Consider the following 27,461-nt stretch of genomic DNA (forward strand, 5'->3'; position numbering starts at 1 on the left):
TCTTTAATTTCATGTTTTACCAGGCGAATTTCCAAAACTTTCTTTGGAAGCGATCACAGACCGCTTGTTATCTAAGTTAGTAATAACGATTTGCGTCATATTCTTCTGAATGTACTATTTTAATAGCAATTTACTATTTTAGTATTGACCACAAGAATTTACTATACTTGTTGTCAATACGACAAGAATGATAGCGCTATCCACCCACCAACCTGCCAAGTTTACGAACCTGTGTTCGAGAAACAAATGAATTTATCCCTTTAGCAACTGGTAAGCCGAAGCGGACTGCTGTTTGTTGGAGGGACGAAGACTGCAGGAGTGCACTAAGGGATCGTCACAGGGTTTTACGTAATTTAAATCGTAGACCTACGACAGAACTGCTCTGTGCCTTCCGTAACGCGAGGGCTGTTTGCTGTCGGGTATTTTTGTGTGCTAACAGAAAACGTGGCTGAATTATGTCGATACAGGACAATCTCCGCAGCCGAGTAGACTGAAAAACTACGGCATCCTCGTTACCAGTCCTACTGAAAGAGGAATACGTTTGAGACTCGTTTCTGTCAGTTTACCTTACATCGTCATACTGTCCTGAGTTCATGATATAAGTTGCAGATGAGTATCCCGTTTGATAGTGGAAATTCGAATTAAAGGCCTTTTTTCTTTTGATGAGCTAAGATATGCTTTGAATAATTTCCGTAATACTTCCCCGGAAATGATAATATCAGACTCAGAATGTTATCTTGCCTCCGGATATAACAGTACCACATCTACAATAGAATATTGTAGATGTGGTACTGTATATACCACTGTATATATCATATGTGGTACTGTAATAGAATATTGTAGGAATAGGCAATGGTGATTCCCATACTGAAACCTGGTAAAGATAAATCATGCCCTACAAGTTATCGTCCTATCTCCTTGACCAGCACCATATGTAAGCTGATGGAACGAATAATAAACCGTCGACTAGTGTGATACCGTAAGAGAAACGCCCTAATTTCTCCGGAACAATGCGGTTTCAGCCAAGGTATCGATCAAGTAGTTGCCATGGAAGCTGTTATTTAAAACGCCTTCCTACTTCGCCAACGCCTCCTTCCTGAATGTTTTGATATGCGAAAGGCGTACGGCACATCCTGGAGGAGAGGAATCTTAAACTACATGAATAGGGTATTCAAGGGAATCTCCTTGAATTTATCAGAAGTTTCTTAAGTAGTCGGTAGTTTAAAGTTCGAGTTAGAATGACGGTATCCGAAAATTCTACACTTGAAAACGAAATATCAAAGAAAAGTTCCTATGAGTTACCTTGTAACGCAGCCATAAATAATATAACAAATTTCGTGCGAAAACACGTATATGTTCGTTATCCGCAATGATTTTTCAATTCACGTTGAATCTAGAACTTTAGCTACTGCCGAGAGGTTGCTCCAGAACACAATATCTCGTTTAGAATCGTGATGTAAAACGACTGTATTTACGTTTTCCCGGAGAAATCAAAATTCATATTCTTTTCCAGATTAAGGTAAATGTTGACCCTCAACTGTTTTTACATGATGAACCATGCAAGCAGGTAAGATTTTTAGGATTGTGGTTTGACCTACGACTAACGTGGGTGAAACGTGGGTATTTAAAAGAACTGAAGATAGATTGTCTGAAATGCTAGACATGGTGAGAGTTCTATTTAATTCTCGTTTGGAAGTTGATTGAGTATGCATGTTGTGCTTTTACCGAGCTCTGTTCGTTCCCGCTTGGACTACGCCTGTGTAGATTATTAGTCCTCACGGGCCACCACTCTTCGGATGTTTGATATAGCCCATCATTCATTTGTCCGCTACAGATGCGTTTCGTTCAACCTCGTTGTGAGTTCACTAGATGATAGTAGTGAGCCATCTGTTTTGTATAGACGAAACCAAATGATCTACTGCTATGTACTTTGTATTAAAGCGCAACCAAATAATCCCTCCTTTGATACAATGTTTTCCGACTAGTATCTTAATCAACATCAGGAACGGTCAAGATCTACTACCCCGCTAGGCATCAGAACTAATCGTCTCTTCTTACTTCTATATATACAATTACTTACAGTTCCTCCTGTAACTAAACGTTATTACCTCCCTAGACGGCGTTTTTTCGTAAATTATAGATTTAGTTTTTGTTGGTATTATAAAAAGTATAAGATCCGGTTATCTTATAAGAAAAATTTTATAATATTGTAGATAGTTCGAATACAGATGCTATAGCTTATACACATAGCTCTAAACACGATAATTCTATTGGTTGTGCTTTTGTGACTGGCAAAGGTACATTACACGTAAAAGCGTTCGCAGCATCGCCAGTATTTTAGTTGTGGAGCTGTATTAACAAGGCCTTAAATATACTAAGCCCAACATATCCACACGTACTTCTCTGTTTAGATTCCATGAGTGTTCTTGCAGGCGATTAATGACATGTACTCCAGACACCCTACTGTCTGTGAGATTCAATCTATCATTTTTTAGATGACTCGGCGTAACACAACTAAGAGCTTCAGCTGGATCCTCAGCCATATTGGAATTTCAGGCAATGAGCGCATTGATTCTTTCCAAAAAAGAGGCTTGTTTGAAGCCTCCTTTCATAGATCATGTTATTTCGGACGATCTTGTCTGTTTTCTTAAGAAAGTGGTTCGTGATAGGTGGCAAAGCGAATGGAATGCTACCATCAACAATAAACTTTGTGCAGTTAGGACTCTGTCACCGTGTTTCATGCAGCAATTACCGTCGAGGGGAGGTTAATATTTGCCGTTTCCGAAAAGGGCACGCTAAACTCAATCACGGATATCTCGTGACCCAGACCGATGCTCGTGTTAGCTACGACTACATCAACATCACTTCCAACGGTACACCACATCCTTGTGGGCTGTGTCTGTTATGCAGTACTACTTCGTAAATTTAAATTACGGACTAACATAGAAAGTACTTTAGGAAACAATATGACGATGTTATTGAATGTCTTGTTGTTTCTTAAGGCCGTACACAACATTGATAACAATGTCCTCGTTTGTTTATTTTAAAAGCATTACGTCCTGACGCTAATAACGAACCTTCATTGTGCAAAAGAAACAAAAATAAAAAGATTTTTTTATAGATCCGTTTTAGTGAGAAATCATCTAAAATGATTTACACCCATTACTACACTCGATATTTATCATACATCAACTGTATACGTAAATGGGGAAATCCTGATTCACTCTCCCAAATCTCTTATTCTTCAATTTTTTGATTAGCTAAATTGAAATTTTTCATTGTATTTCCAAATAGGTCTGTCAAAACAAGTCAGCAAAAATTATTAAAATGTACAACTCCGATGGGATTACATTTAATAAAAATAAATAAATAAAGTAGTAATAAAATAAAAATAAAAACTTTAAATAAAACTTAAATGGGAAGTTTACTACGTGTGTAAATTTATTTCTCTAAATATTGTATCTCGCTCCTGATGGGGTGCAATTGATCAGTAATATTTACTTACTCCTAGAGTATTTAAATTATTACATACTTCAAGCATCGAAATTTGCCTTTAATAAATCATCGAAGTTGCACTGAGTAACCTGCACATATCTTCTGAACTAGTAATGACATAAGTTTGAATTTCAGAGCAAATAATAACAGGATTCTATGAAAATACATCTTGGAATTTCCATTTAATCCAGCCATAAAAAAACTGCTTTATACAGGCTGAAGTTTTTAGTTCCCGAAACATTTATGATCTTGTGATTCGACTATAACTGAAGCAAACATTCGGCACTTAAAGTAACCTCGATCTTCCCTTTCAACTAACCGTAAACGGGTGAAACAGGTTAAGAATAGATTCCCTAATTCCCATAAATATTTATAGGTAATCTCGTTACCGTATATGGTAAAAAAATCAGGACCGATGCAGATGTTTCTTTTTAAATCTTTCTTTAAGAGGGTGAAAATGGATAAACGGGTTTCGTATTTTTGTTTATACGAGTACACAAGAAGTTTTGTAAACATTTAACCAAAGCACAATGTGATAAAGAAATTATATAATCATTAATTCGTTCCGTTCGCATATTGAACATCATTAAACAAAAACTACGTGTTGGTTTAATAATTCAAAACGTTTTCCTGAGCTCAAAACAAAAAACAAATAAAAAAGAAGCACAAAAACTCAACATTAGCCAATAGGAAGAACGGGTACCTATATGTCTATTTATAAAATACAACGAAGCATAAAATATTTTTACGCACTGGAATGAGAATTATTGTGTTCCGCATAAAAAGTTTATCAAATAAGTGTCTTAGAAAGTGGAGGGTAAATTTCATGTTTATTAAAAACTAAACAGCGTCTTCTTCTCGTTACAAAAATTCAACAAAATTTATAATATATAATGAACCAAACGCCTTGAGGCACTTCCATTCTTTTCGACGGAGAATATTAGCCCGGTTATCTGCATACGGATAAGGTTAGATGCAGTGGTAACGTTAAACGTCTCACCACCCTACAGTAGAGGGATAGCCCTAAAAGACAACGGCAGCAACGGTCCATAATCTCCTTCCACTTCTGCAAATTTGTGCATATTGAGTAAGGAATGGGGAGAGGTTTCTCTAGCCGCTTGGATACATTATAGTATATAATAACGGGCTAAAAACAAAACTACTAAGTTAAAAAAAGAGAAATTCATTTAGAAAAGGTTAAAAACATAATCTTACCTTGGATTGCCACGAAGAGCAGCATGATGAAGTGCGTTGAAACCATTGTTGTTAGTCAGCATAACATCAGCATTGTGTTCCAACAGCAGTTGTAATATATCGTCACGCTTCTTAGATATAGCATCGTGAAGAGGAGTATCACCTTCAGAGTCCTGTAACAGAAATAAGAAAAGAATTAATAAGAATCGATTTACTTTTAAAATAATGTGAAACGCATAATTAAAAATGACGGGGAAACTTCGTTTGTATTTCCCATTGTTCACAATTCGCGCCAAATGGCTATACAAAAATACAGTTCTAAGTTGTGCGTTTATAAAAATACTCATACTTTTCTTAAAGATTTCTGGGATTTTCTTTTGAATCAATCAGTGAAAAAAAAAATTAGAACAATGAGGAATGTGTCACCTGACACATACGTATAGAACATTACAGCGAATTTTTTGCACTTGTATATCAACAAAAGAGGAATAATATTCAGTGCCATCCACATATAGTAACAGTAAAAAAAACCTAACGAAATTACTAATATTCTCTTTTATTTTTGAGTTCATAAAAAAAGTTTCTCAGTGATTTACGACTTAGTTGATGTTCATGTCAACCGACCAAGTTAAATTTTTTTTAAAGTAGTAATATAAAATGTAAAACTTACAACATAAAAAAAATAAATAAAAGAGTATACAAAAAATCGAGGATAAAAGGAAAAAACAGAAAGACTGTATTGAGAAAAATGTACGTAAATTCTCCATTCGATACGCATTACTTCATAGAAAGAAAGTGAAACAAGACAAACAATCCCCACTGAAGAAGTAATTCAGACACTATTCATCACGTTCACAATTCCTCGGGATGGAATATTTTTACCCTGAATGAAACAGCGTATTACCAATGATTTTGAATCGACTGCCTTAAATAAATGCTACAACTTATTTCTTTTCATGCACGAACTAAAGAATTACTTGGGAATAAGGTCTGGTTTCCCATAGGAAAACCTCGATCCATTCCCAGAATTTAGAGGAATGCAACCGAATAATAAATCCTTCACCCACTGAAAAATAATAGTGTGTGGTTTATTTCAAAACAAGCCGTCTAAGATATTTGATATTCATAAACAATTACAAAAATTATGTATTTTATTTTATCCCGAGAAAGACTGAGTATTTTTTTATGAAAAATATAGAAGTTTTAAAATCTCAATTAAATTTATAAACGCGTTCTAGGTATAGAACGCGTTATAATTCTATATTTCCAAGTTAAAGATTTTAGGCTGAAGAATCTAGTTAAAATTTCTGACGAAAGAAAACGCAGACATACACTATGTCAACAGATGTACTTTAGAAAATCATAAAAAAATAAAATAATTTAAAAAAATCATAATACAGAAATATATTTTAATAAAATATAATAGATAAGTAGAAGATAAATTTAAAAGGGCATGAGATGGATAAATATACTTTAGTTATACTACAAGAATTTCCAATTATCATTACTTGTTTGTAAAGATTTCAGAACAGTTAAAGAAAAGATTTAAAGGTAATTCACCATAAATTGTCTGCCAATCATCCAGTCGGAAATGTTCATTTAAATAAATTTGAAAAGTTTTTAGTTCAAGATTCGATTGGAAAAGTTGTGTTTTTTAAAGAAAGTATTGCAAAAAGACACTAACAAAGTTTATGTTCATTCATCTAAACAACATACATACGACATCGTACAATTCCTTTTAAAGTAAAATTCAAAACTGGAAGGAAGAATATAATCAAGATAATCCTGTTATTTTGTCTTTTTATAAATTTAATGAGTTAGACTGTACGAGTTAAAATTTTTTAACGTAAAAATATAATTAATACTACACTAATAATTCAAATGAAATATTTCCAAACAAAAATAATTGTCTACGAGAAATATTTATAAAAATGTCGAATTTATAATAAGCATCTTTATGTATTAAAAATAGACGATGTATAGTTTATTAAAATAGGAAAGATAAAGACTTAAGAACCACTTAGAAAAAAATAAAAAATTAAAATAGATGCGCATTTCGACTGTTAACCGGCCATTGTCAGTAAATAAAAGCTTTTAATTAAAAATAAATAAGAATGGACCATGAAACAAAAAAAAGACATAAAATAAAAATAAAGTAATGAAATAACACTTACGAAGCACTTAAAAAGTTGGGGGAGACATATATATATTACGCTCCTTCTTAGGCATAATATATATATATATATAATAGGCCTAAGAAGGAGCGTGATTATGCGAGGAAAGTTTACATAGATTTATAATGAAACTAAAATGTGAATATCAGTGAGAAAATAATAATAATCTGACTAAAAATTCCATTTTTGAATATTTTTTAAAGTTTCAGGTACTTGAATTATGCGACGACGAGAACTGCGTGAGTAATCCCATTTATTAACAAGGTCCGGTATTCTTCGAATAATGTTTTCTTTTCCCTTACAAAGCATTTGCACATCTCAGAATTTTTCAAAGAAATTCAGTGGAATTTACACAATAACATTAATAATTTCATTCAGCAAGCTCCGTATCAAAACTGTTTAAACCCCAAACAGTTCAATGAAAAGTTTTTAAATAAATTGTTTGACTTGAGTCTCTAACTATTAGAGACTCAAGTCATGATGGGACTCAACCTTCACGATGGTAGTAAATGTTGTAAATAAATACTCTTACAATCCTAAACAATAATAACGGAAATAAGATTTTAAGTAAAACTGTTAGTAATTCAATGAAGACTAAATTACATTAAACATTATTTATTAAATTATTATTTTTTAAAAAAAATTATATTTAAACTATAATATATATAGATTGCTTCTGATCAAGAGGCGGCCGACATATCTGGAATTCTATTAATGGTACTAGAACAAGAACAATGGCAAGACCAATCAACTAACCTGAAAGTTTTATTAATAAAGGATGTGTTATTCAAATGTCTTAAATCATTACATCTAATTTTTTTTTAAATATATTTTTCTTCAGTACAATTTTTCTCATTTACCTGGAAATGAAATGGTTTCAGATGTAAAAATATAAAAATGAAGAAAAAAATTAACTAGATATAATATTGCTAAGGATTAAAAAACTATAAAAAAAAATTATTTAGAAGGAAAAGCGTATCGGCATACGGGCTAAGTGTTTAAAAAATACTCGATCTGATAAATAACGGATCAATAAAAAAATCGACTTCCTTTATAGATCAAGCAATATTTATTAATCGACCTGCATAAAATTTTGCAGGTGTTGAATTTTCATTTTATTCTGTTTATTAAAAATAAAAACAATTTTTGTAAGGCTCCTTTGTGGAGCTTTCCGACCAGCGGTTAACAAAGTGTTGATTAAATATTTACTGATATCAATTACTTATATATTTTGAGCTCAGAAAATCTTTATCTATAATTAATGCTAAATAAAATGACATAGGAAAAATGTTAAACCCTTGTTAGGAACTGAATTTAAGTAAAACTGATTAAGGAGACACTAGGCCGATGGCTGCGTAAATATGTAATCATGTAACACCGCTATTTATATTGGTGTTACTTAAGCTAAAATTCACTTAAATATTATTTATATATATATTTTTTTCTCTTTTAATTCAAATTTATTAAATAAGAAGGCCGTGTCAAAATCCTATTATTTGATATTGTTAGAGATGCGAAACAATTTAATAGGTTCATGAACAACATAAAAATAATAATAATAAAAAGTAGAAGAAGAAGAAAAATAATGGAAACGAGTAACGAAAGGAGATAATTAAAAGTAGACTGGATTCGAATATTTATCTGCAAGCATTAGCTGTTAGAGAAGAGACGCGCCGGATTAGCGGAAGTTTATGCAAACTCTAGAACGAAGCCGAGAGGCAATTTATTTGAAGCCGAGTGTATTTCAACGACAAACGTGGTGGTTATCGCTATGGGAAATTGCTCTCGGAGACGGCTGTACTACAGCAACGATTTAAAATAAACGGAAAGAATCTCGGGTTTCTTTTCACCGAAAAAACAAACGATTTAATAAATATTAATTTTTATTATCCGATAGCATTTTTATACCGAGTAATATTACAATAAAAACCATAAAATTTATTAATTTTCATAACAAGAAATGAAACGGAACAAAGCACGTACTCGTATATCAAACGGAATTGAAACTGCAGACAGATAAAATACAGTTAACTTATAGCCCCCGAAGCACATACTATTTCATTTTGACAAGTAGAAGCATCATATAAGGAAATTGCTACAATACACCAACGGAACATATAATAATACAGAACAAGGCTTATAAACACAACATAAACTGTAAGGAATAAAAGAACGATAAAATATAATCTATACGTAAAATGAAAACTGTGAAAACGAAGGAAAAAATAATCGAATAGTAATAAAACCAAAATATAATTAATTGTAAGGTATACCAAACATAACCAAAAAATAACTATCGGAAATACTTTCCCAGTAGACATAAATAAACAGCCTAAACTTTCCATAAACTCATAAATAATTTGCGGCTATTTCTTGATCAACTCTAACCGCAACCCTAATATCTGGATTGATGCAAGTCAGTAATGTCTCTCAATACGTTGTTAAAAGAATAATGAATAAGAAATTCGGGTTCAGGATACCTGCTGCTCTTCGTTTTTATTATACTGTAAGTTAGTACATGCTATGTTAAGCGATTCCTGAAATAAACTGGAAAACATAAATATGCTCCAAAAGCAGTTGAAAGAAAGACTTAAAATCTAGATGGTCATACGACTGTTATACAATCATAATCAGTACACGCTACGAAAAAAACGTTTATATACTTTAAAAAAACTAAAAAAGTAGATAAAATTAAAAACAAAAAATGAAATATTAAGACACAATTAGTTAAAAAAAAAAAAATGGTTCCTACATCAAGACCTTGTAATGTGATGCACGTCTACAGAATACGATTGTCCGTGAGATTCCCACTGTCCCTACCGGTCTTACATATTATATATAATGTATGTTGGATCTGAAAGGTTTAAGACGAGATATCTCGATTTTTATGATTTTTATTGACTGTGCTACATATATTGTGCAGAAACTCAAATTACCTGGCCTACAGAAGACCTTATAATATCATCTAACGTCACGCATTCATACAGAATATCGGGATTCCCACTGACCCTACCTACCCGCCGGACGGCGAAAAAAATATTTTTGTCAATTATCAGACAGTTTTTTTGTGTCTAAACATTTTTTTCAACATCATGGTACCACCGCGAAAAGCAGCCGCGTTCATTGAAACAATATTTATTTCAATCGAATTAATAGGAAAAAGTTACGAGCAAACAAAAAAAAAAATCGGGTCGAATACATAACCTCCTTTTTTGAAATCGGTTAAAAATAGGTATGAACATTTATTTTTACATTGTTTAGTAAAAAAAAAAATATAAAACAAGTTTTTACAGTCAGGATTTTAGAGAAAAAAATACGAGCATAAATTTAGTTTACAGACACTTAAATATTTAAACCTCCAATCCAGTTTTATCTATCCTGTTACCTGTAGGTATCTATTTCCTGTTTCTTACAAGAATTCTTTTTAAAATTCTCGTTTCTAAAAAACTGTGATCGGTTTTGGCCGATCTATAACAGCCGATTTCTTTGATCTTCTACATTTGTAATGAGCCGAATGCTCCTTTCTTTAAGTTTCAAACTTCTACTTAGTTTGCCTAAGTATCCTAAATTGCAATCTTTAAAAGCAATTCACTCGCTTTTACTACGGATTTAGTTCAATTTTTAGCGTTTCCGAGAACCGAGGGGTTAATCTCCTACACGTAGCCACGTAATTTTTAAAAATATTCTTTATCTATTTTTATCCATGATTACTTCGATATTTCTCCACTATTGTTATGAAATAAGTTAGGTTTGAAAAATTGTAAAATATTTGCAGATTCTTTTTTGTATACTGTCAATGTTATTTCTAGTAAACAACTGAACCCAGGTTTATCTTTAATAAAATTCATTTCTTTGCGATAAACGCTATCCGGTTTGATCTGTAAAAAATCAAATTAAAAGCTGTCATCTTACGCTACATTAAAGGAAAAAATATCTACTAGTGTGGGGTATTTTTTCTGCTACATATAAAAAGTAATTCTATTTTTACTCATTTATTTTAAATACTAAAATCACAATATCTATTTACTTTTAATTTTATAGCTGAATTTTTTTGTCGGTTCGGTTTAATTTTTAACAAAATATCAGTTTAATTTGAAGTTTCAGTAATAGAAATCATCCATCCTTCTCAACCAAACCCGCAAGAAATATTGAAATTATATTTCAACTTTAATTTCTACGTCGCTACAGAATCCCGTTATCATAAATTATACTTTTTTAATTACTTTTTATGTAAAATGAATTAAAATTTGTAGAACTACTCGTATTTAGAATACTATCTTACTCAGGATTTTGTTATTTTAAATAACGTACTTGTTTAGTAGGGGTATTCTAACTTAAATTAATATTTATTGTACAATATGTACGACATAAATCATAATTTTTCATACAAGATTTCGTTTCACAGGGAAAACTCTGGAAGACAACGTTTTCTTCTTAATAATATTTTTGTTTTTTTTGTTATTACTATTATGTTACACGATATATTTATTTATAACATAAAAATAACTGAAGACAAAAACAGCAACTTGAAACCTTCGTTGTATTAAAAACAAAGTTATTTTTGTTTCTTTCTTATAAATAATAACTGATATGATAAATGTTCCGGACAAGCGTTTTTATTTGTAAACTACATAAAATTTTGTTATCGTGAAAGATATTATATTTATTTATATCGATAAAAAAGAAAAGACGAATGAAGTGAAAAGAAATATCACAAATGATTTTCCACTTTTTGTCAACGTCTTTATAAGAGCAAAAAAACTACAAACGGAAAAAATGTCTTTTAAGTAAACTGTCCACAACGTTATCTGTCAAATACAAACGGATTAATATATATATCGACGTTATTCTCTAAAATGAAATAGAATTTTCACAAGAATTGTTCATTAACAAGAACGACGATTATTTCTGCTTTGATTTCTTAAATTGATTCAATCACAATAAAATGTGGCGTACTCATGAGAAAACTTTACGGAATGTTTAAATTAATTAATTTAATTTATTAATTTAGGATAAATTTATGGATTTTACCTGATGAAAAAAACGTTAACGTAGGTTCCCATCACGTAAATGGACTCCCAATGTACATCTCATTTTTGGTATAATTTCCATGTCACGTCTCGTTTATAAAAGTTTTACCTTTTTTATAATATACAGATACAGAAAAAAATTGTAATTAAAATTAATTCTTGAAAAATTAAGGTAAGAAAAATGTTTTTAAAAAATATATTATAATCTTTTCAAAAACCTTACGTGCATATTTATTAAAACTTAGCTTAATATTCATAATATTCCGTACTGAAACACTATATAACGACTATACACGGAACAAGCGCACAGATCATCCCGAAAGAAAATAAAAGTAACTAATAAAAACACACAACAAACAGATCCCCAACAACTACAAAGAGATCTCACTCTTAGATGTAACTTACAAGATACTCTCCAAAGCCTTACTAAACAGAACAGAATCGCAACTGGACCGTCAACTCGGTGATTATCAAGCAGGCTTTACGAAAGGCCTAAACCTCCAAACCTCATGAACTATGAAAAATCAAGAACAAAGCCATACATATTTACTTTCATCGACTTCCAAAAAGCGTACGACTCAATTTACCGACATCCCCTCTTCTTCATACTAAAAAAGCAACACCCAGACAACGAAACTACAAACCTAATTAAAGAAGCCCTCACCAGCACATACTCCAAAGTTAAATTCACGGGAGAACTACTCGAATCCTTCGAGATGAAAACCGGCGGACGACAAGCAGACAGACTCCCCCTACTATTATTCAACTGCACCCTAGAAAAAATTGTTAGAAAATGGATCCAAAAGATCCATAGTGAAATCCCACTAGGAACAAAAAACAGAAATATCAAAATCAACTGTTTAGCTTTTGCAGATGACATGGTCCTACTAGCCGAGACATGGAATGAAACTAAAGAACAGACTATAGAAATGCAAAAACAAGCAGCGAAAATAGGTCTCAAAATCTTCTTCGAAACGACCAAAATAATGACCACCAAGGTACATGCATAAAATTGGAGAACAAAAGATAGAAATAGTCAAAGAATTTAAATATCTCGGTGTATGTATCAGCAGAAATGTCCTCTAGAAAAAGGCAAAGGAAACCAGTAGAAACAAACTCAAACTAGTCTTTTAACTCACCAAAAGCATCTACAAAACAATTTCTATTCTGCAATGCAAAAATACAATACTACAACGTGGTACTCAAACCAGAAGCCCTGAATGCAGCCGAAACATTATCAATCACCAATTACTACCCAATTGAACGACTGGAGATCAAGAAAGGAAAATCTTATTCTCTAATTTAGGCCCTAAATTCCAAAACAAACTAATTCTCATAAAAATGAAACCGTATACCAAAAAACAGAAACACTGTCAGATACAATGAGAAAAAGAAGAACCGACTTCTACGGACATATCCTCAGAATGAGTGCAAACAGACTAACCAACAAATCTTTGATTATTCCATAACAAAAAATCCATACCAGATTGGTTCAACTAAACAGAAAAAAATCAAATGGGACTTCAAATCAAAGAAAGCATGCTCCTAGACAAAACCGACAAAATCGTCACCAAGGACACCAAGAAAACGAAGTTCTAAGCCAAAATCAAAACCAAATGTAAGGTCGGATAGAATGCAACTATACTGTACAAAAAGAAAGACACAGAAGACAAAAAAATGATTGGTCCAACGTACCTCCAAATCAGGTGATATGAAAATGGAGAAAAAGACACAACCAATTTTATTAATTGCACCTTTTTTGTTAATCTTGTTAAACACCCCCAACATCCCCGGCCTCCTTCGTTAGGCTATGCGCAGGAATGTCGGAGTGTCGTGGCAGTCGACTGCCACGACACTCCGTCTGCCTTGTCACTCTGTTTTGCCTTTTCTGTGGCGTCCCATCGGGGTCCTCTCAGTTTCATCAAGATGCAGTAGCCCTCCCTTCTGGACGACCACTACATCCCTCCACTGAGAGGCTACCCTTCCCGTCCCTACACTAGGTTGCCGGCTACGCCTTGCGCGAAGCCGGCAAACCGCCGCGTCTCCCCTCTCACACCTGAGGGTCACAAATGCATCATCGGAGCACCCCAACTGACCTTCATTCTTGCATATGAAGGAGCCAAAGCGTCCTCTGCATCCAGGCTGATTCCCTGGCCCTGCACGGCGACCACGAATCGCCCCCTGTTTTTTTTAAATTATTAATTGCACCTACTGATCATAAAGTCCACAAAAAACACCAACACGTAAATAATAAATAGTAAAAGAAAAAATATGAAAAAATAAATAAAATAATAGCTGAAAAGGAAATTAGACAAGAAGTTAAGTATAAAGTGCTTACAAGAATTAATATTTCACATAATATAAATGTCCTAGGCGGTTAGAAATTGAACTCTAGCTGTACTTTGAGAGCAGAAAAATTCATAATTGTATTATTATAATTATTAAACTGTCTAGTTAACCGAAAATCGAAGAAAATCAAACCATGCATCGGGCTGAGAAAAAACAGGAAGAAATAAATGTGGCGACAAAGATGCTACATTATTTTTATGATATCTTATAATTTATTTGGTTATTATTTTGTGACGAAAAATAATTTAAACATAAATTTAAACAAATTTAAACATAATTTAATTTCTAACTAAATCAATAAAATGTTAGAGTTCAATTTTATTCAACCTGTATTAAATCCAAAGGTCTCATTAAACATAAAAGATTTGAATTTTGGTAACCTTGACGTAGTAAGTACAGTATTACTTAAAAAAAACCTGACAACACAGCTGTAGAACTTTTCCGTCACGCGGTTTACATACACATAGACACACAATTTAAAATATTTATCATTTTATTTAAATACAATATTTTATTGTTTATTTAATTCAATGATTCTAACTAAAGCGCGCGCACATACCGTATTTCATTCGCATGAGCGTGATGGTACTAGCGGCCACTTTAAATATTATTCATCTATTTAATTCTACCGCTCACCTGTGACGTCACAACATAGTAGTCGACTACAGAAGTAGTCCGGCCGCTACGTGGGATGTGGGGTGTGTAGGGAGAGATGCTGGGTTAAGACCCCACTTCGATGGGAAACAACTTTGTTGTGGATCCGACGAGCTGCTAATAGAAAAAAAAACTGCAACGAAAAAGATCCACTGTACTGCCTTCTACAAGGTTTTAAAATTATTACTATTTTTTGGAGTGAGGGTACAATATAGAGTCAGGGTTACGTCGTTTCCTTGAATCGAATTTCACATTTCAAATCAGAATTCTTAACGTTTCACCTTACGTGCGTCGGTAATTTGTGGTATAGTGGAACATGTATGGTTTTAAGTCTGTCAAGAAATAATACAACAACCGCCAAACCGTCGTTTTCACAATAAACAAGTCGCGTTGATTTATGAGAAGTGCGCACAAATCGTCTCCTCCGTAACCTTTACTATAGCATCATAAAAACATATGGCGACATTATGAAGTCTCATAGCGAACAGAACGATTAATCTCAACAACTTTCTGATGCCAGGAATAAATTGAAGTCTGTCTGGAGAATTGGTTAATCCTTCCCAATTCTATAACCTCATCGTAATCCTATCAAACATTACGATGAAATGTAGTCGCGGATTTCGAATTATGAAACCGATACACATAGCGCTGTCGCTCTACACAAGGGAAAGTAGTCTTTTTCTAGTTGAACAGAATGGAAATAGCGAAGAAAGTCGGCGCTAAACGAGTTAAGACTTCATATATTTTGCCACAAAGTGACACTACGATCGATCTATAAATATTGTAATTAAACGTCAACATCTTTAAATTTCAGTCCTTTTTTAATCACCTGTATATTTAAATAAAAACAGGTTTAACATAAACATATATATATATATATATACTTGTGTGTATATACACATGTCGGCCTCTGTGGCGTAAATGGTAGCGTATCGGCCTTTCATCCGGAGGTTCTGGGTTCGAATACCGGTCAAAAAATGACATTTTCACACGCTGCAAAATTGTCATATCATCTCATCCTCCGAAGCAATGATACCGGAGGCCAAACACACACACACACACACACACATACATACAAGACATATATATATATATATAATAAAGTATATATATTCACTAAATTTAAATATCTCGGAGAAATAATAACAAACAACCTAAACGAAAAATTCTCAATCTAAATAAGAAGAAACAAGCTAGTTAAAGATCAGAAATTAAAATAGTACACTTAAATAAAAAATGTCTATCAATAAACGCAAAAATAAGATAGTACAACATAGTTATAAAACTAGAATCCAATTATGCAGCAGAAAGATTCTTTCACCTGAATGAAAAATCAAAGAGAATCAGACTCCAGAAAATCAGAAGAACCTGTATCAATAAAAAGTACCAGAAAGACGGGGAGTGGTGGATTGTGCTCAAAAAAGACGCGTACAAAGAGTTAGAACACATTACTGATACCGTGCGTAATAGGAGACTAGTATTCTTTGGATATATCATGTGGATGCAAAATTAAAGACTTCTGAAACAGCTAGTTCAGTAACTAAGACAGGATGCAGATGGAACATAGAAATAAGAGAGGACCTGAAGGAACTGTCCTTACACCAGAAGACACCTCAGGTAAGATAAAATTAAACAGGAAAATCAAAAAGAAAAACACGTACTTCACACTCAAAACACGAACATTTTCAACACTAGAAAGAGCACAAAGATCGGAACGTATGAAAAAGTAGTGGGACGACCGCAAGGCCCAAACAGTCCCATCGAAGAGACTTGGATAACAGGCTGACTAAAGTTATCGTATGAGGTCATAAAAAATAATAATAAAAAATTTAATATATTTTAATAACAAAGATACCTTTGCTGAATTGGGATTCATAGGAAGCTAACTGACAGACGCTATCGCGAAGTTGAAAGCATACAATGTAATTTCTTCAGGACATGCCTCGTCTTCAACCAAACCGAATGGGAACGCAAGCGCTAACCCACACGCACAATTCCGGCACATGGCTTTTTCATTGAGATTTGACTGAACGATTGGGAGGTGACGTTCAGATCTATCCTTTATTCTGTTCACAACAGGGATTGACTGATTAGTTTATATCATTACTCCAAGGGAAAATAAAACCGCCTATTTTCTCAACGAGAAAAATAAGTAATGCAATAAATTAACGCCGTAAAACAATATACCACAAGCAATGCTTTCTACTTTTTATGCCAATATCTATGAATGTATAATACAATAATTGACTTACAATATACTATTACTAGTATTTCTACTTTTATTTAAAAATATATTACAACTTATCAATCAAATGATAATTCATCTCTTTAAACTACACATATGTCTTTGTTTCAGATTTCTGGTACAGCTATACGACGTACATCTAAACAAAAAAACTCCAAAAATTAAGGTCAAACTCCGATTTATAAAAAAATTGGAACTGCCGTATTCGGTAGAAAAAGTTAGTATATCTACTTTCCGATTTGACGGAAATAAAATTTTTATTTTATTTAAAAAATAAGTTTGAAAATTTTTTATCAAAAGATATTAACATACATTAAAGTAATTTGAAAGCCGTACAGAATATTGTATGTCTACTTATACAAGAAATAAAAAAAGTAAAGCGCGATCTCGATGGTCAGATACTTTGTAATTTATGACCGAATAAAATAATATATATACTAAAGATATTATAGAAATTCAATAAGAATTTATATAAAATATCAACAAACAGTTAGAGTGCATTGCCGTCATTTAAATGCATCAAGCGGCCACACTAGGTCAGGTACCCCGCTCATACAACCGGTGAGCAAAACCATCGTCATCTTTATTGGAAATCGTTTAACACCTCCACGCCCGGTAACGTATCCGCGTCTCTGCACTTACACGCACACCCACACACACACACCCACACGTTCATACTCTCTTTCCTACTATACACTTACACACGTACAAAAACACACACATAATTCATTGTCCCGTCTTTATCCTCCGTTCGAATCCATTTACTCCGCCGTTAAAAACGTAAATGATCGCTTTTAAAGCATTTTGCAATAATCCGGGTACCTCTACGGATTCTCCGATAAACACTTTTTCCCCAAAATTTATTCTAATGGCCTCCATTTAAACCCCCTGTCGCCATGAATATATATCAACTGCAGTAATGGCTTTCTACAATACTATCCGGCAGCCAAATATGTCCACAATAAAAGTCCGCGTAAGCCGTAATAACGTCTGACAAAGTTCGAAAAAAGGATCATACCGCCCGTAAATTTAAAACAATACAATATCAAAATAATCACCTAAAACGATATTCCAAAGCGAATTAAAACTAAACCGAATAGTGAAAATATATAGGAATCCTAAATCATTGAGAAAAGCGGTTTTAAGAATATTTAAATTACACAATATGAAGACAAATAAGACTTAATTACCTCGACCTTAAAACCGTAACGGTAGTTTTTTTATTTATTATTTTACAAATTATAAAAAAAACAGACATTCATAAAATAAAAAAATTACCTCATCTGTTACAGACGGAACGTAAAGGACAGTTCCAAAACTAATCGGATTTGTAATGAAGTGCATACCATATTACTTTCTATCAATAAGAAATATTAATTACTAATACAGTGCTAACTGTAGAATTGATTGTTACATACATTTCGACGGGAAGCGAGCTGAATGGTAGGAGTCCATCATCCAGCTCGCTTGTCGTCGTTCTGGGTTATCTATTGGCTTTGATTAAAAATGAAATATGGCTAAGAATTTTTCAACAGTGGATTATACTTCATGCCCGATTACCGAATAAATCGTTTAATTTATGGCATCAAACAGATGCCAAAGCTGAAACTTAAATGGATATTACAATAATGGAATTAAATTGATATTACAATAAACCAAGACGCAATATAAAATACAGAGAGTAGAATACTAGGGGGGTTAGTGATCGAAGAGTGCAGCGGTATTATATTGAAATTCTCTTCCCAATAGTAAAATAACTGCATAACAATAATTACTACGACCACTAGTACATTATTAGCAGTGAGATTGGAAGAGAAAGAGGGAGGCAATGATGTTACTAAACTTTCACAGATTTCGAATGAATTTAATAGGTCTAATTCCCCGATGATAAAGTTGAACATTATTACATTATCAAAGATAGGAAATATACTACAAAAAATTAAAAATAAGATATCGATTAATAAAAAAATGGTATTTGAAAATAATGTCTTATATCAACAAGTATTAAAGAAAAAAAATTAAACAATCATATATATTCTAGTATACATGGATATAATATAAATTAAAAAAAAAATAACAAGTTATATAATGCCTGGAAAAAAACATTTCGAAATTAAACATATTTATGAAACATGTAATTAATTTGCAAAAAAAATTATTTCTACATTAAATATAAAATTCATTTACATTAACGAATGAACTAGTAAATGTTCAAAACTAAATAATATACAAATACTGTACGTAACTGAATGTTATTTCGTTTAATTAGGATTTAAAATTTATCAAATTGTTACATCTAAAACCAATCAAAACTTTTTGTTTGTTCTTTCGAGTATCAAATTTAATTTATTAATCATAAGGAAACCTTGCAGTCAAAAATTATTTTGTATGAAAATCGTTTCAAAATTTATTTACTTCGCTTTCTACGCTCATCCCTGAATTTTTTATTAATATATATCCGCAGCGTAATTTTCATAGTTGGACAATTTTTACTAAAACGTATTACTAGAATAAAATGTTAAAGTTTTACCAAAAGTAAAGCGGGTTTAATTTTTCATCATTTGTTGTCATCTGTAAAGTCTACTTCCAGCAAACAAATTCCAGAATCTATTTTATAAAAAAAAAAAGGCGGCTCACTCGTAAAAATTTTAGTTAAGTGAAGAAATAGCAGACATCGGTAAAACTTCAATTCTACAGTTATGACTATTCAAATCAAGTTCATTCTTCAATTCTTTCTAAAATGAGTTACTTTATTAAATGTTAATTAGCAAAACTGTAAATGCCACAAATATATTTTTTTTTGAAGACGGGCAAAACCCTCCGGTAAATATCTCAACTTACGAAACAACAAACATTTTAACGATATCAACTCGATAAATAGCAACGTTTATTTGAATATATTCATTCTTTAAGTTTTGTTAAAACAGGTTACGATGTCCTCGCGTAATCCCGTATAAAGAGTAGAGCAGACACAAATCGAGATAACGAGTACATAAATTGAAATAAACAACGCCATTGACGCAAAAGCCCCTTTACTTTAGCTTTAAATAGAACGCAAAGATAAAATTAAAATAAAACGCAGCTAACAATTATTTACAGACGTCACTTTAATTACAAAAAACTGTACATAGATAACGCTTGCTACAAAAAATTCCTATACCTACTTACGAAAATTATGGTACGATAAAATTTTTCCAATAAATAGCTATTGTCTCTAGAACAACAATTCATCCGATTTTTGTAAATGGGGAACCAAATGACTGATTTCGGCAACGAACAAATGACGCTTGAAAATGAAACCCTCATTTTAAGGTTTGTGGGTTTCCCCATCATGAACTTATCTATATAAACTTACAAGTAAACGCATTCTAAAATGCTCATAAGAAAAACGGTAGGAAAAGATCTGCCGAACGGTTCGAGAATTTTATAAACACCGGTACGATTAACACATAAGAGGTCTGTAAATAAAGTAATAAGAATAGTTTTTTTTTTGGCAGCCAAAGTGGCAACTCTGTAAAGTTACTAGTAAACTAATGGTTATACGAACAGCTGATTTATATTAAGTATTAATATTTTTAGTCTGCCACGTGAGACGTAAACAAAATTTTCGTGAAATTAGTTTTTGTTTTGCGTTACAAAAATGTGTGATACTAACTATGAGTAAAGTTGTGCAATCAAGTTTTGTGTTAAATTTGGTGAAAATGCTACTGAAACTTTTCAAAATTGGAAAAGGCGTATAGATAAGATGCTCTGTCACGAAGCCAAGTTTTTAGGTGGTTTAAAGCATTTTCAAATGGCCGGGAATCAGTTGCGAACGATCCACGCTCTGGAAGACTGTTAACGTCAAAAAGGGACAACAATGTTGAGCGAATCAGAGAATTGATAAGGTACGACTGGCGAATTACTGTCGGAATGATTGCTGAACAATTGAATTTCAACCATACCACAGTCCATCAAATTTTAACAGACGAATTGACATGAAAAAATTCTGAAAAATTGGTCCCAAAACCTCACTGTAGTACAGAAAAAACAACAGGGTGGAAGTGTGTCGCGATCTTCCAGGGCGAATTGAAACTGATCCAGATTTTCTAAAAAATATTATTACTGGTGAGGGAATCTTGGATATTTCAGTACGACCCAGAAACAAAACGCCAGAGCAAGGAGTGACACAATTCAAACTTTCCAATTCACCACGTCCCAAAAAAGTAAAAATGAGCAAATCAAAAATCAAAACTATGCTAATTTGTTTCTTCGATAGTAATGGCATTGTCCATAAGGAGTTTTTACTTACAGGTCAGGCTGTAAATCAATATGATTACCGAGAAATTCTTGAAAGACTGCGAAAAACAGTTGCCCGCGTGAGACCAGCCATCAAAGACAACTGGATGCTGCATCATGACAATATACCTTGTCACACTGCACTCTCAATTAATGAGTATTTGGCAAAGAAAAACATTCCTGTAAATCCTCAACCACCTTATTCACCTGACTTGAGTCCCTGCGACGTTTTCCTGTTCCCGACTTTAAAAAAAAAAAACACCTCAAAGAACAACATTTTGGAATAGAAAATAATTTTAAAAAATGTAACCGACCATCTGAAGTTTCTATCCGACCATTCCGGTTTCTAAGTTCAAACACTGCTATGAAGAGTAGGAAAACCGTTTGAAGCGTTTTGTGGCTTCCCAAGAGAACTATTTCAAAGAGTAATAGACTCCGTGTATTGTAAATAAAAAATTTTTCTGAACCAGTCTCATTACTTTATTTACAGACCTCGTACACTTAAGGATCAATCATAATACTGAATTAACTAGCTTTAGTAAATTAAGAAAATTTACGCCATTTTATAATAAATAAAGTGTTAATTAATTTATATATACGTACGTGTGTGAATGTCTGTTCGAAAATATTTATGACTTACCATTAGCAAGTAGACTAAAATTGTAACTAAAATTAATGGTATAGAAAGTAAACACAAATAAAATGTATTTATTTTTTAACGTTATTAAAAGAGATAAATAGTATTGTTAGCATGAGATGTAGCGGTAAACAGGTCAAATTTAATACTCTTTCTCCCTGCTTAGCATTATGTATTTAACTAGTAAATGACAGCAAGAGGAAAGCAGTGGGATTACCTGCCGCAGTTTTAATAATCGAGGACAACTGATCAAGGCTTTTTGTTTGAGTTTATATTCATCCCACAAAACAATCAGAGCGGTCACCACATAAAAACTAATCCTATAAACAAACATAAAATTCAAAATAACATTACACAATCAGCATAGTACTCCTTAAAAAAAAAAATAATAATAATAAAATCCTCTCTAACGATCTTTCTCTTTTTGCTTCACTAGAATGTTTAGGTAAAATGAAGAAAAGGAAATTTTATGTTTATTAAAAAAAACAATTACTGATGATCCTACTTAAAATGTTATACATTTTTTCTTTAAAAAAATAAAAAATAAATAAAATAATTAAAAAACACGGTATCTGATTATTACTTTTCGGCCTACTACAGTGTAGAGGGAATGTAATGATATTTATAACAAAGAACCATCTTTCCTAACAATTTTTGGAATTGTTTCCAAAAACTGTTTTGAAAATGTTTCCAAAAACACTAAACCTTAGTTACACTAATTATAACTTTTTAATCTTTTAGAGTGACTTTATTTACTAGAATTTTCTGAGAATTAATTTCTCCACAAACTTTTTGTACAGCGTTTTATTTCGTTTAGTTGAAATTTAACAAAGACATCGTATGCCAAACCAAAAAAAAGTACATATATTTTGACTCCCAATTTTTCTGACCTTCACAATAATCTTCTCATAACTACAGAAGATGTACTTAGGCACTGCATAAGAGGCACCTATTTAATTTAAAAACAATTTTTTTTTGGATGAATTAACATCAGAAATGCAATTTTGATCCAAAATTACCCGATGAATTTCAGAATCGTATTTAATTATAAAACAGAAAATAAGGTAAAATTCTTCGTAAATCGGAAAAAAGGTTTTAGAAACTTGGTTTATATCGATTTTTTCTTTATTTTCATTAGAACAAGACATTCTGAAATTATTTTTTTGTACAGGTATACATATACAAAAAATGTTATAATCATAAAACTGTGGTGAAAACAAAATTATCAGTTATTAATTTAACATTTTTGTACGGCTTTGTAAAAAAATAACTCGTTAAAAAAAAATTAAATGGATATAAAAATTTTTTTTTAGGATAAAGTTAATAAAATGAAATTTTATAGTGCCGCTGAAAAAACGCATAATACATATAATCGAAATATAAAATGTAAAACTAAATTATAATTTAAAAAACCGAATCAACGTAGTACGATAATCGAGAAAAGCGTATGCAAAATTCTACACAAACGACACATATTATATATTGAAACGTTTGATGTTCTTTGATGTTATAAAAATGTTTTGACGTATTAATTAATAATCCTGATAGGGGATCTATTAAAAAAAGTCCAATAATTTAAAACAAAAAAGACAATTTTTAATCTATATGCTTCCCAGTAATTAGTACCATAGTTTGACAAAGTTCTTCATAAAGTATTTTACATTCATCCATGCATAATTTGAAAAAACAAAAAAAAAATAACGATACACATTAAAATTCCATTTCAGGAAAGCACTGCATAAAATCTATTAGGCTTTAATTACCACATAGGCGAAAGCACAATATAAATCTTAACCGACCATCAGTTTCACATCCACACCAGTACATATGCTTTGTATGTTCTGGCGCAGAATAGAAATCTGACTTCCTTTGTATCGAATAAATTAACTCTTCTTAAATCTCTTGTTAATCTTCTCTCTTCTTAATCTCTTGTTAAATCTTTAAACAATCGATCTACCCAAAGGAAATGTACGAATATCATCTTCCAGAATAAATCTCTTGTCATCAACATTTTCTAAAGTTTGCTTATGATACAAATCATGTACAAATCATGTTTTATACTTTTAAATAAATTCTGTTTTTGTATAAAGTTCCTTTTTATTTTTTGTTATTTTCCTTAGTTTAAATTTTTTTATATGTATACATTTTCCTCTTAATCCTATTAAAAATTGCAATTTTCCAATTAAGATGAAGATTAAATTTTTGATATTTGCAAAGTTTTTTTTGAGTAGTTTTCTCTATAAGATCGATTACTTAAAGATTTTGAGTTAATTTACACGATAAGATTAATTATGATAAAAGGGAAGTCGGAATCCGATGCTATGCCAGAACTTACAAAACACGTGACAAATATCAGCCCTGCCTGCGCGCGCGCGCTCACACATACACAATCTATATATATATATAAACTCATTAAAAAAAATATCATGGAATAATATACGAAAAAATCATTTAATAAAAGAAAATTAAAGACTGCGAACAGTACGCTACAAAAAAACAGCTACATAACAATCTACCTTAAATAAATTATTCATCTATCTAAGCAGTAATGATAAAAGATGAAGTTTTTTTAAGTATGTTTCCTGCATAATATTTAATGACAAGATTCTCTGGCCTAGAAATGGCTGTACAGTTTCATAAATATTAATTTATTATAACAGTATAATAGCATAAAACAAAAAATTGTTTCGATTTATACCTCAATGACAATCGTAGATGAATAGCCCTTATTCATGAAAATTCAAAATTTCCAAATATTTTAAAACTAACATCGCTTCAAATCATACGGTTTAATTTTTTCGTTTATAACATTTGTTTTTTTCTTTAGATCTAGATTTGTAATAGTTTCGAATGGCGGCGTACAATATGCACAGTTTCAAAACAGAATAAGATATTAATAATTTAATTAATTTGTTAGTATTCAATAACTGTTCCGGTCTTTCTTATGGTAAAATATTCGTGTAAAACACCAACGGTAAAAGAGACGAGTCAGTGTGCTATCACTGATGGTAATGACGTTCACCAACAGCCGATTCTGGCGGTTAATAAAGTTGAACATCACTTGCTGGGTTGAGTACGAGCATTTCAATGAGCTCATCCTTTGTCGATGAGCCTAAATACAACACGTGAGCTGAAAGTTTTTTCTCCTCGCCAACTGCTTGTCTAGTTTACTAGTCTGCTGTGTTTGCATTTTATATACAAACGTGTCATGTTATTAGTAATCGGATAATGTAAAAGGTTAGGTAGCAGAACAAACCCCGTTCGCCCGTCCCGCCAATCCCTGCTGACAGTTCGGTTGTCAAAATAGAGGGGCAAACCTTCAGCTCACTTAGTGTATATTCATCAAAACAATCAAGCGAAACTGTGGTCAGGTACTCTGAAGAGAGTGAGGTAAAATTCCCGGTCGACAGGGGTATTCCACAAGGGTCAGTGTTGAGCCCCGCCCTGTGGAACATAGGATTCGACGTAATATTAAGGCATGACTATCCAGAGGAGGTCATGCTGGTCGCATTTGCGGACGACCCAGCACTGGTGCTAGTTAGTGACACAGAAGCGGAACTGATGGCCTTGGGAGAAGGAGCGGTCAGTCAGGCGAAGAGGTGGTTGTCTGGCTGATGACAAAGTAAAGGTAGAAGTTATGACAGGGCGTCGGAGATTAAGTCCCATTCAATTCCGGATGGGTGTAGGAACTGTGTACCCTAGTCCAGCGGCAAAATATCTGGGGTGTGGATGGACGGACACCGGTCCTTCACAATCCATGATGAAGAAACTGACACGAAGAGCGAGTCGGTTGTGCAGGCGTTGACGAGGTTGATGAGCAATTAGGGTGGCCCCCGAACTGCGAAGAGGAGGCTACTGGCTGGAGAATACGCCTCGACAATGCTTTATGGGGTGAATGTCTGGGTGTGTGCCCTGGACAGAGCCCGCAACAGGAAGAGATTGCTGAGTCAGCAGAGAAGACTCAATTTAAGGATTACCGCCGGATACAGAACTATAAGTACAGAAGCTGCGGCAGTAATAACTGGGATGCTCCCAATAGATCTGCTACCAAAAATGAGACACTCCATCGTAATGAGATGCAGCAAGAAAAATGCTGTTGACGCGATGGTCAGAGCCTGGAATAACAGATGGGTGGAGGCAGCTGAAGGAAGATGGACACAAAGGCTCATCCGCGATGTGAGGAGCTGGGTGGAGTGGAAGCACGAGAACGTCAGTCATGGGCTCACCCAGTACCTCTTAGCAAATGGATTCTTTCGAGACTATTTACATAGAATGAACAGAAGAAATACAGGGGCCTACCATGACTGTAATATTCTCGTGCATAAGATGGAGGGGCTTTAAGCCGATATACTGAAGCAAGACCCAGTAAATGCATATACAATTATCAACACAATGTTAAGACAGGCGGTTTCCGAGTGGAATAGAGACTGCGGATCTAACTACCATAGTTAGATCTAAGGGAACAGAAGAACGAAGGCAAGCCGGAAGAAGGTAGTCCAAGGCAAGGGAAGGTAATCCAAGGCAGAATAGCCGTTCCCCGATTTTTGGGGGCAGACAGCCTCGGGGGGGAGGGACTTTGCGGAGCCGTTATCCGTCAATGGCCCATGGAAACGCTGCCTGGGCTTATAACATTTTACAGTCACGTTACATTCAAAGACACATTAGATTAAATATATATATTCAATTAGGTTATTCTTCAACACAGAGATAAAAGCACGTAAACGTTTGCGGGATACGAATGTAAGAAGGAAAGACTTTTAATGTTAATATACAGGCGACTTGCGATGCTACTGAACAGAAGTATAGTAACCTAGAACAAATCAGAGTAGAAGAGTATAAAATAAAAACTACCAAAATTTATTTCCACGTACGGGATCACTTCGTGTTGCAGCTTGTAGAAGCGTCTCTACCAGTGGAGAAGAGTTTCTACGATACATGCATGTATTGCATCAATTCAATAAATCCATTTGCTAGCCTTCATTTTTTCAATAATTCATTATTTCGTTACTGTTAGGGTTTATCCGTTTTCTTTTTCAAATCTGTCTCGATATTATTTACTATTTTAAGTAGATTTCATAAGAAAGCTACCTTATTGTAATGGGAACCATGATTCGACTTCCGGAAAATTTCGACATATATTCGCGTTTCACATCCCCCAGACCCCAAAACCACAGTCAGTTCAAAAGTTTATATATAAATTTATATATATTTCACTTTCTTGTGGACACGATAATTGCTGTAATTTTGCGCCAATCACTTTCAAATTGATAGATAAAATATAACAACCCAAAATCTCGGTCGAGTTCGTTAATGGGATAAATCGGACCATGGGGCTGGAAACGGAAAGGGCTTTTTCGAAAAAAACATAATATCGCTATAACTTTCTTATTTAGTAAAACATCGAA

The 27,461-nt window shown here is 32.9% G+C and overlaps 1 protein-coding gene across 1 annotated transcript in view; it reads right to left on the minus strand.

Annotated features, from left to right (window-relative positions):
* Positions 1-4,706: 4,706 nt before the first annotated feature.
* The window catches only part of mib1 (E3 ubiquitin-protein ligase mind bomb 1), a 276,457-nt gene continuing 253,702 nt past the window's right edge, over positions 4,707-27,461 (minus strand). The window contains exon 11 of the mRNA XM_075356782.1: positions 4,707-4,862. Within this exon, the coding sequence (XP_075212897.1) occupies positions 4,707-4,862 (156 nt within the window). The remainder of the gene's footprint in view (positions 4,863-27,461) is intronic.

This window comes from Lycorma delicatula, chromosome 2, assembly GCF_047948215.1.
Source record: "Lycorma delicatula isolate Av1 chromosome 2, ASM4794821v1, whole genome shotgun sequence".
Classification (NCBI taxonomy): domain Eukaryota; kingdom Metazoa; phylum Arthropoda; class Insecta; order Hemiptera; family Fulgoridae; genus Lycorma; species Lycorma delicatula.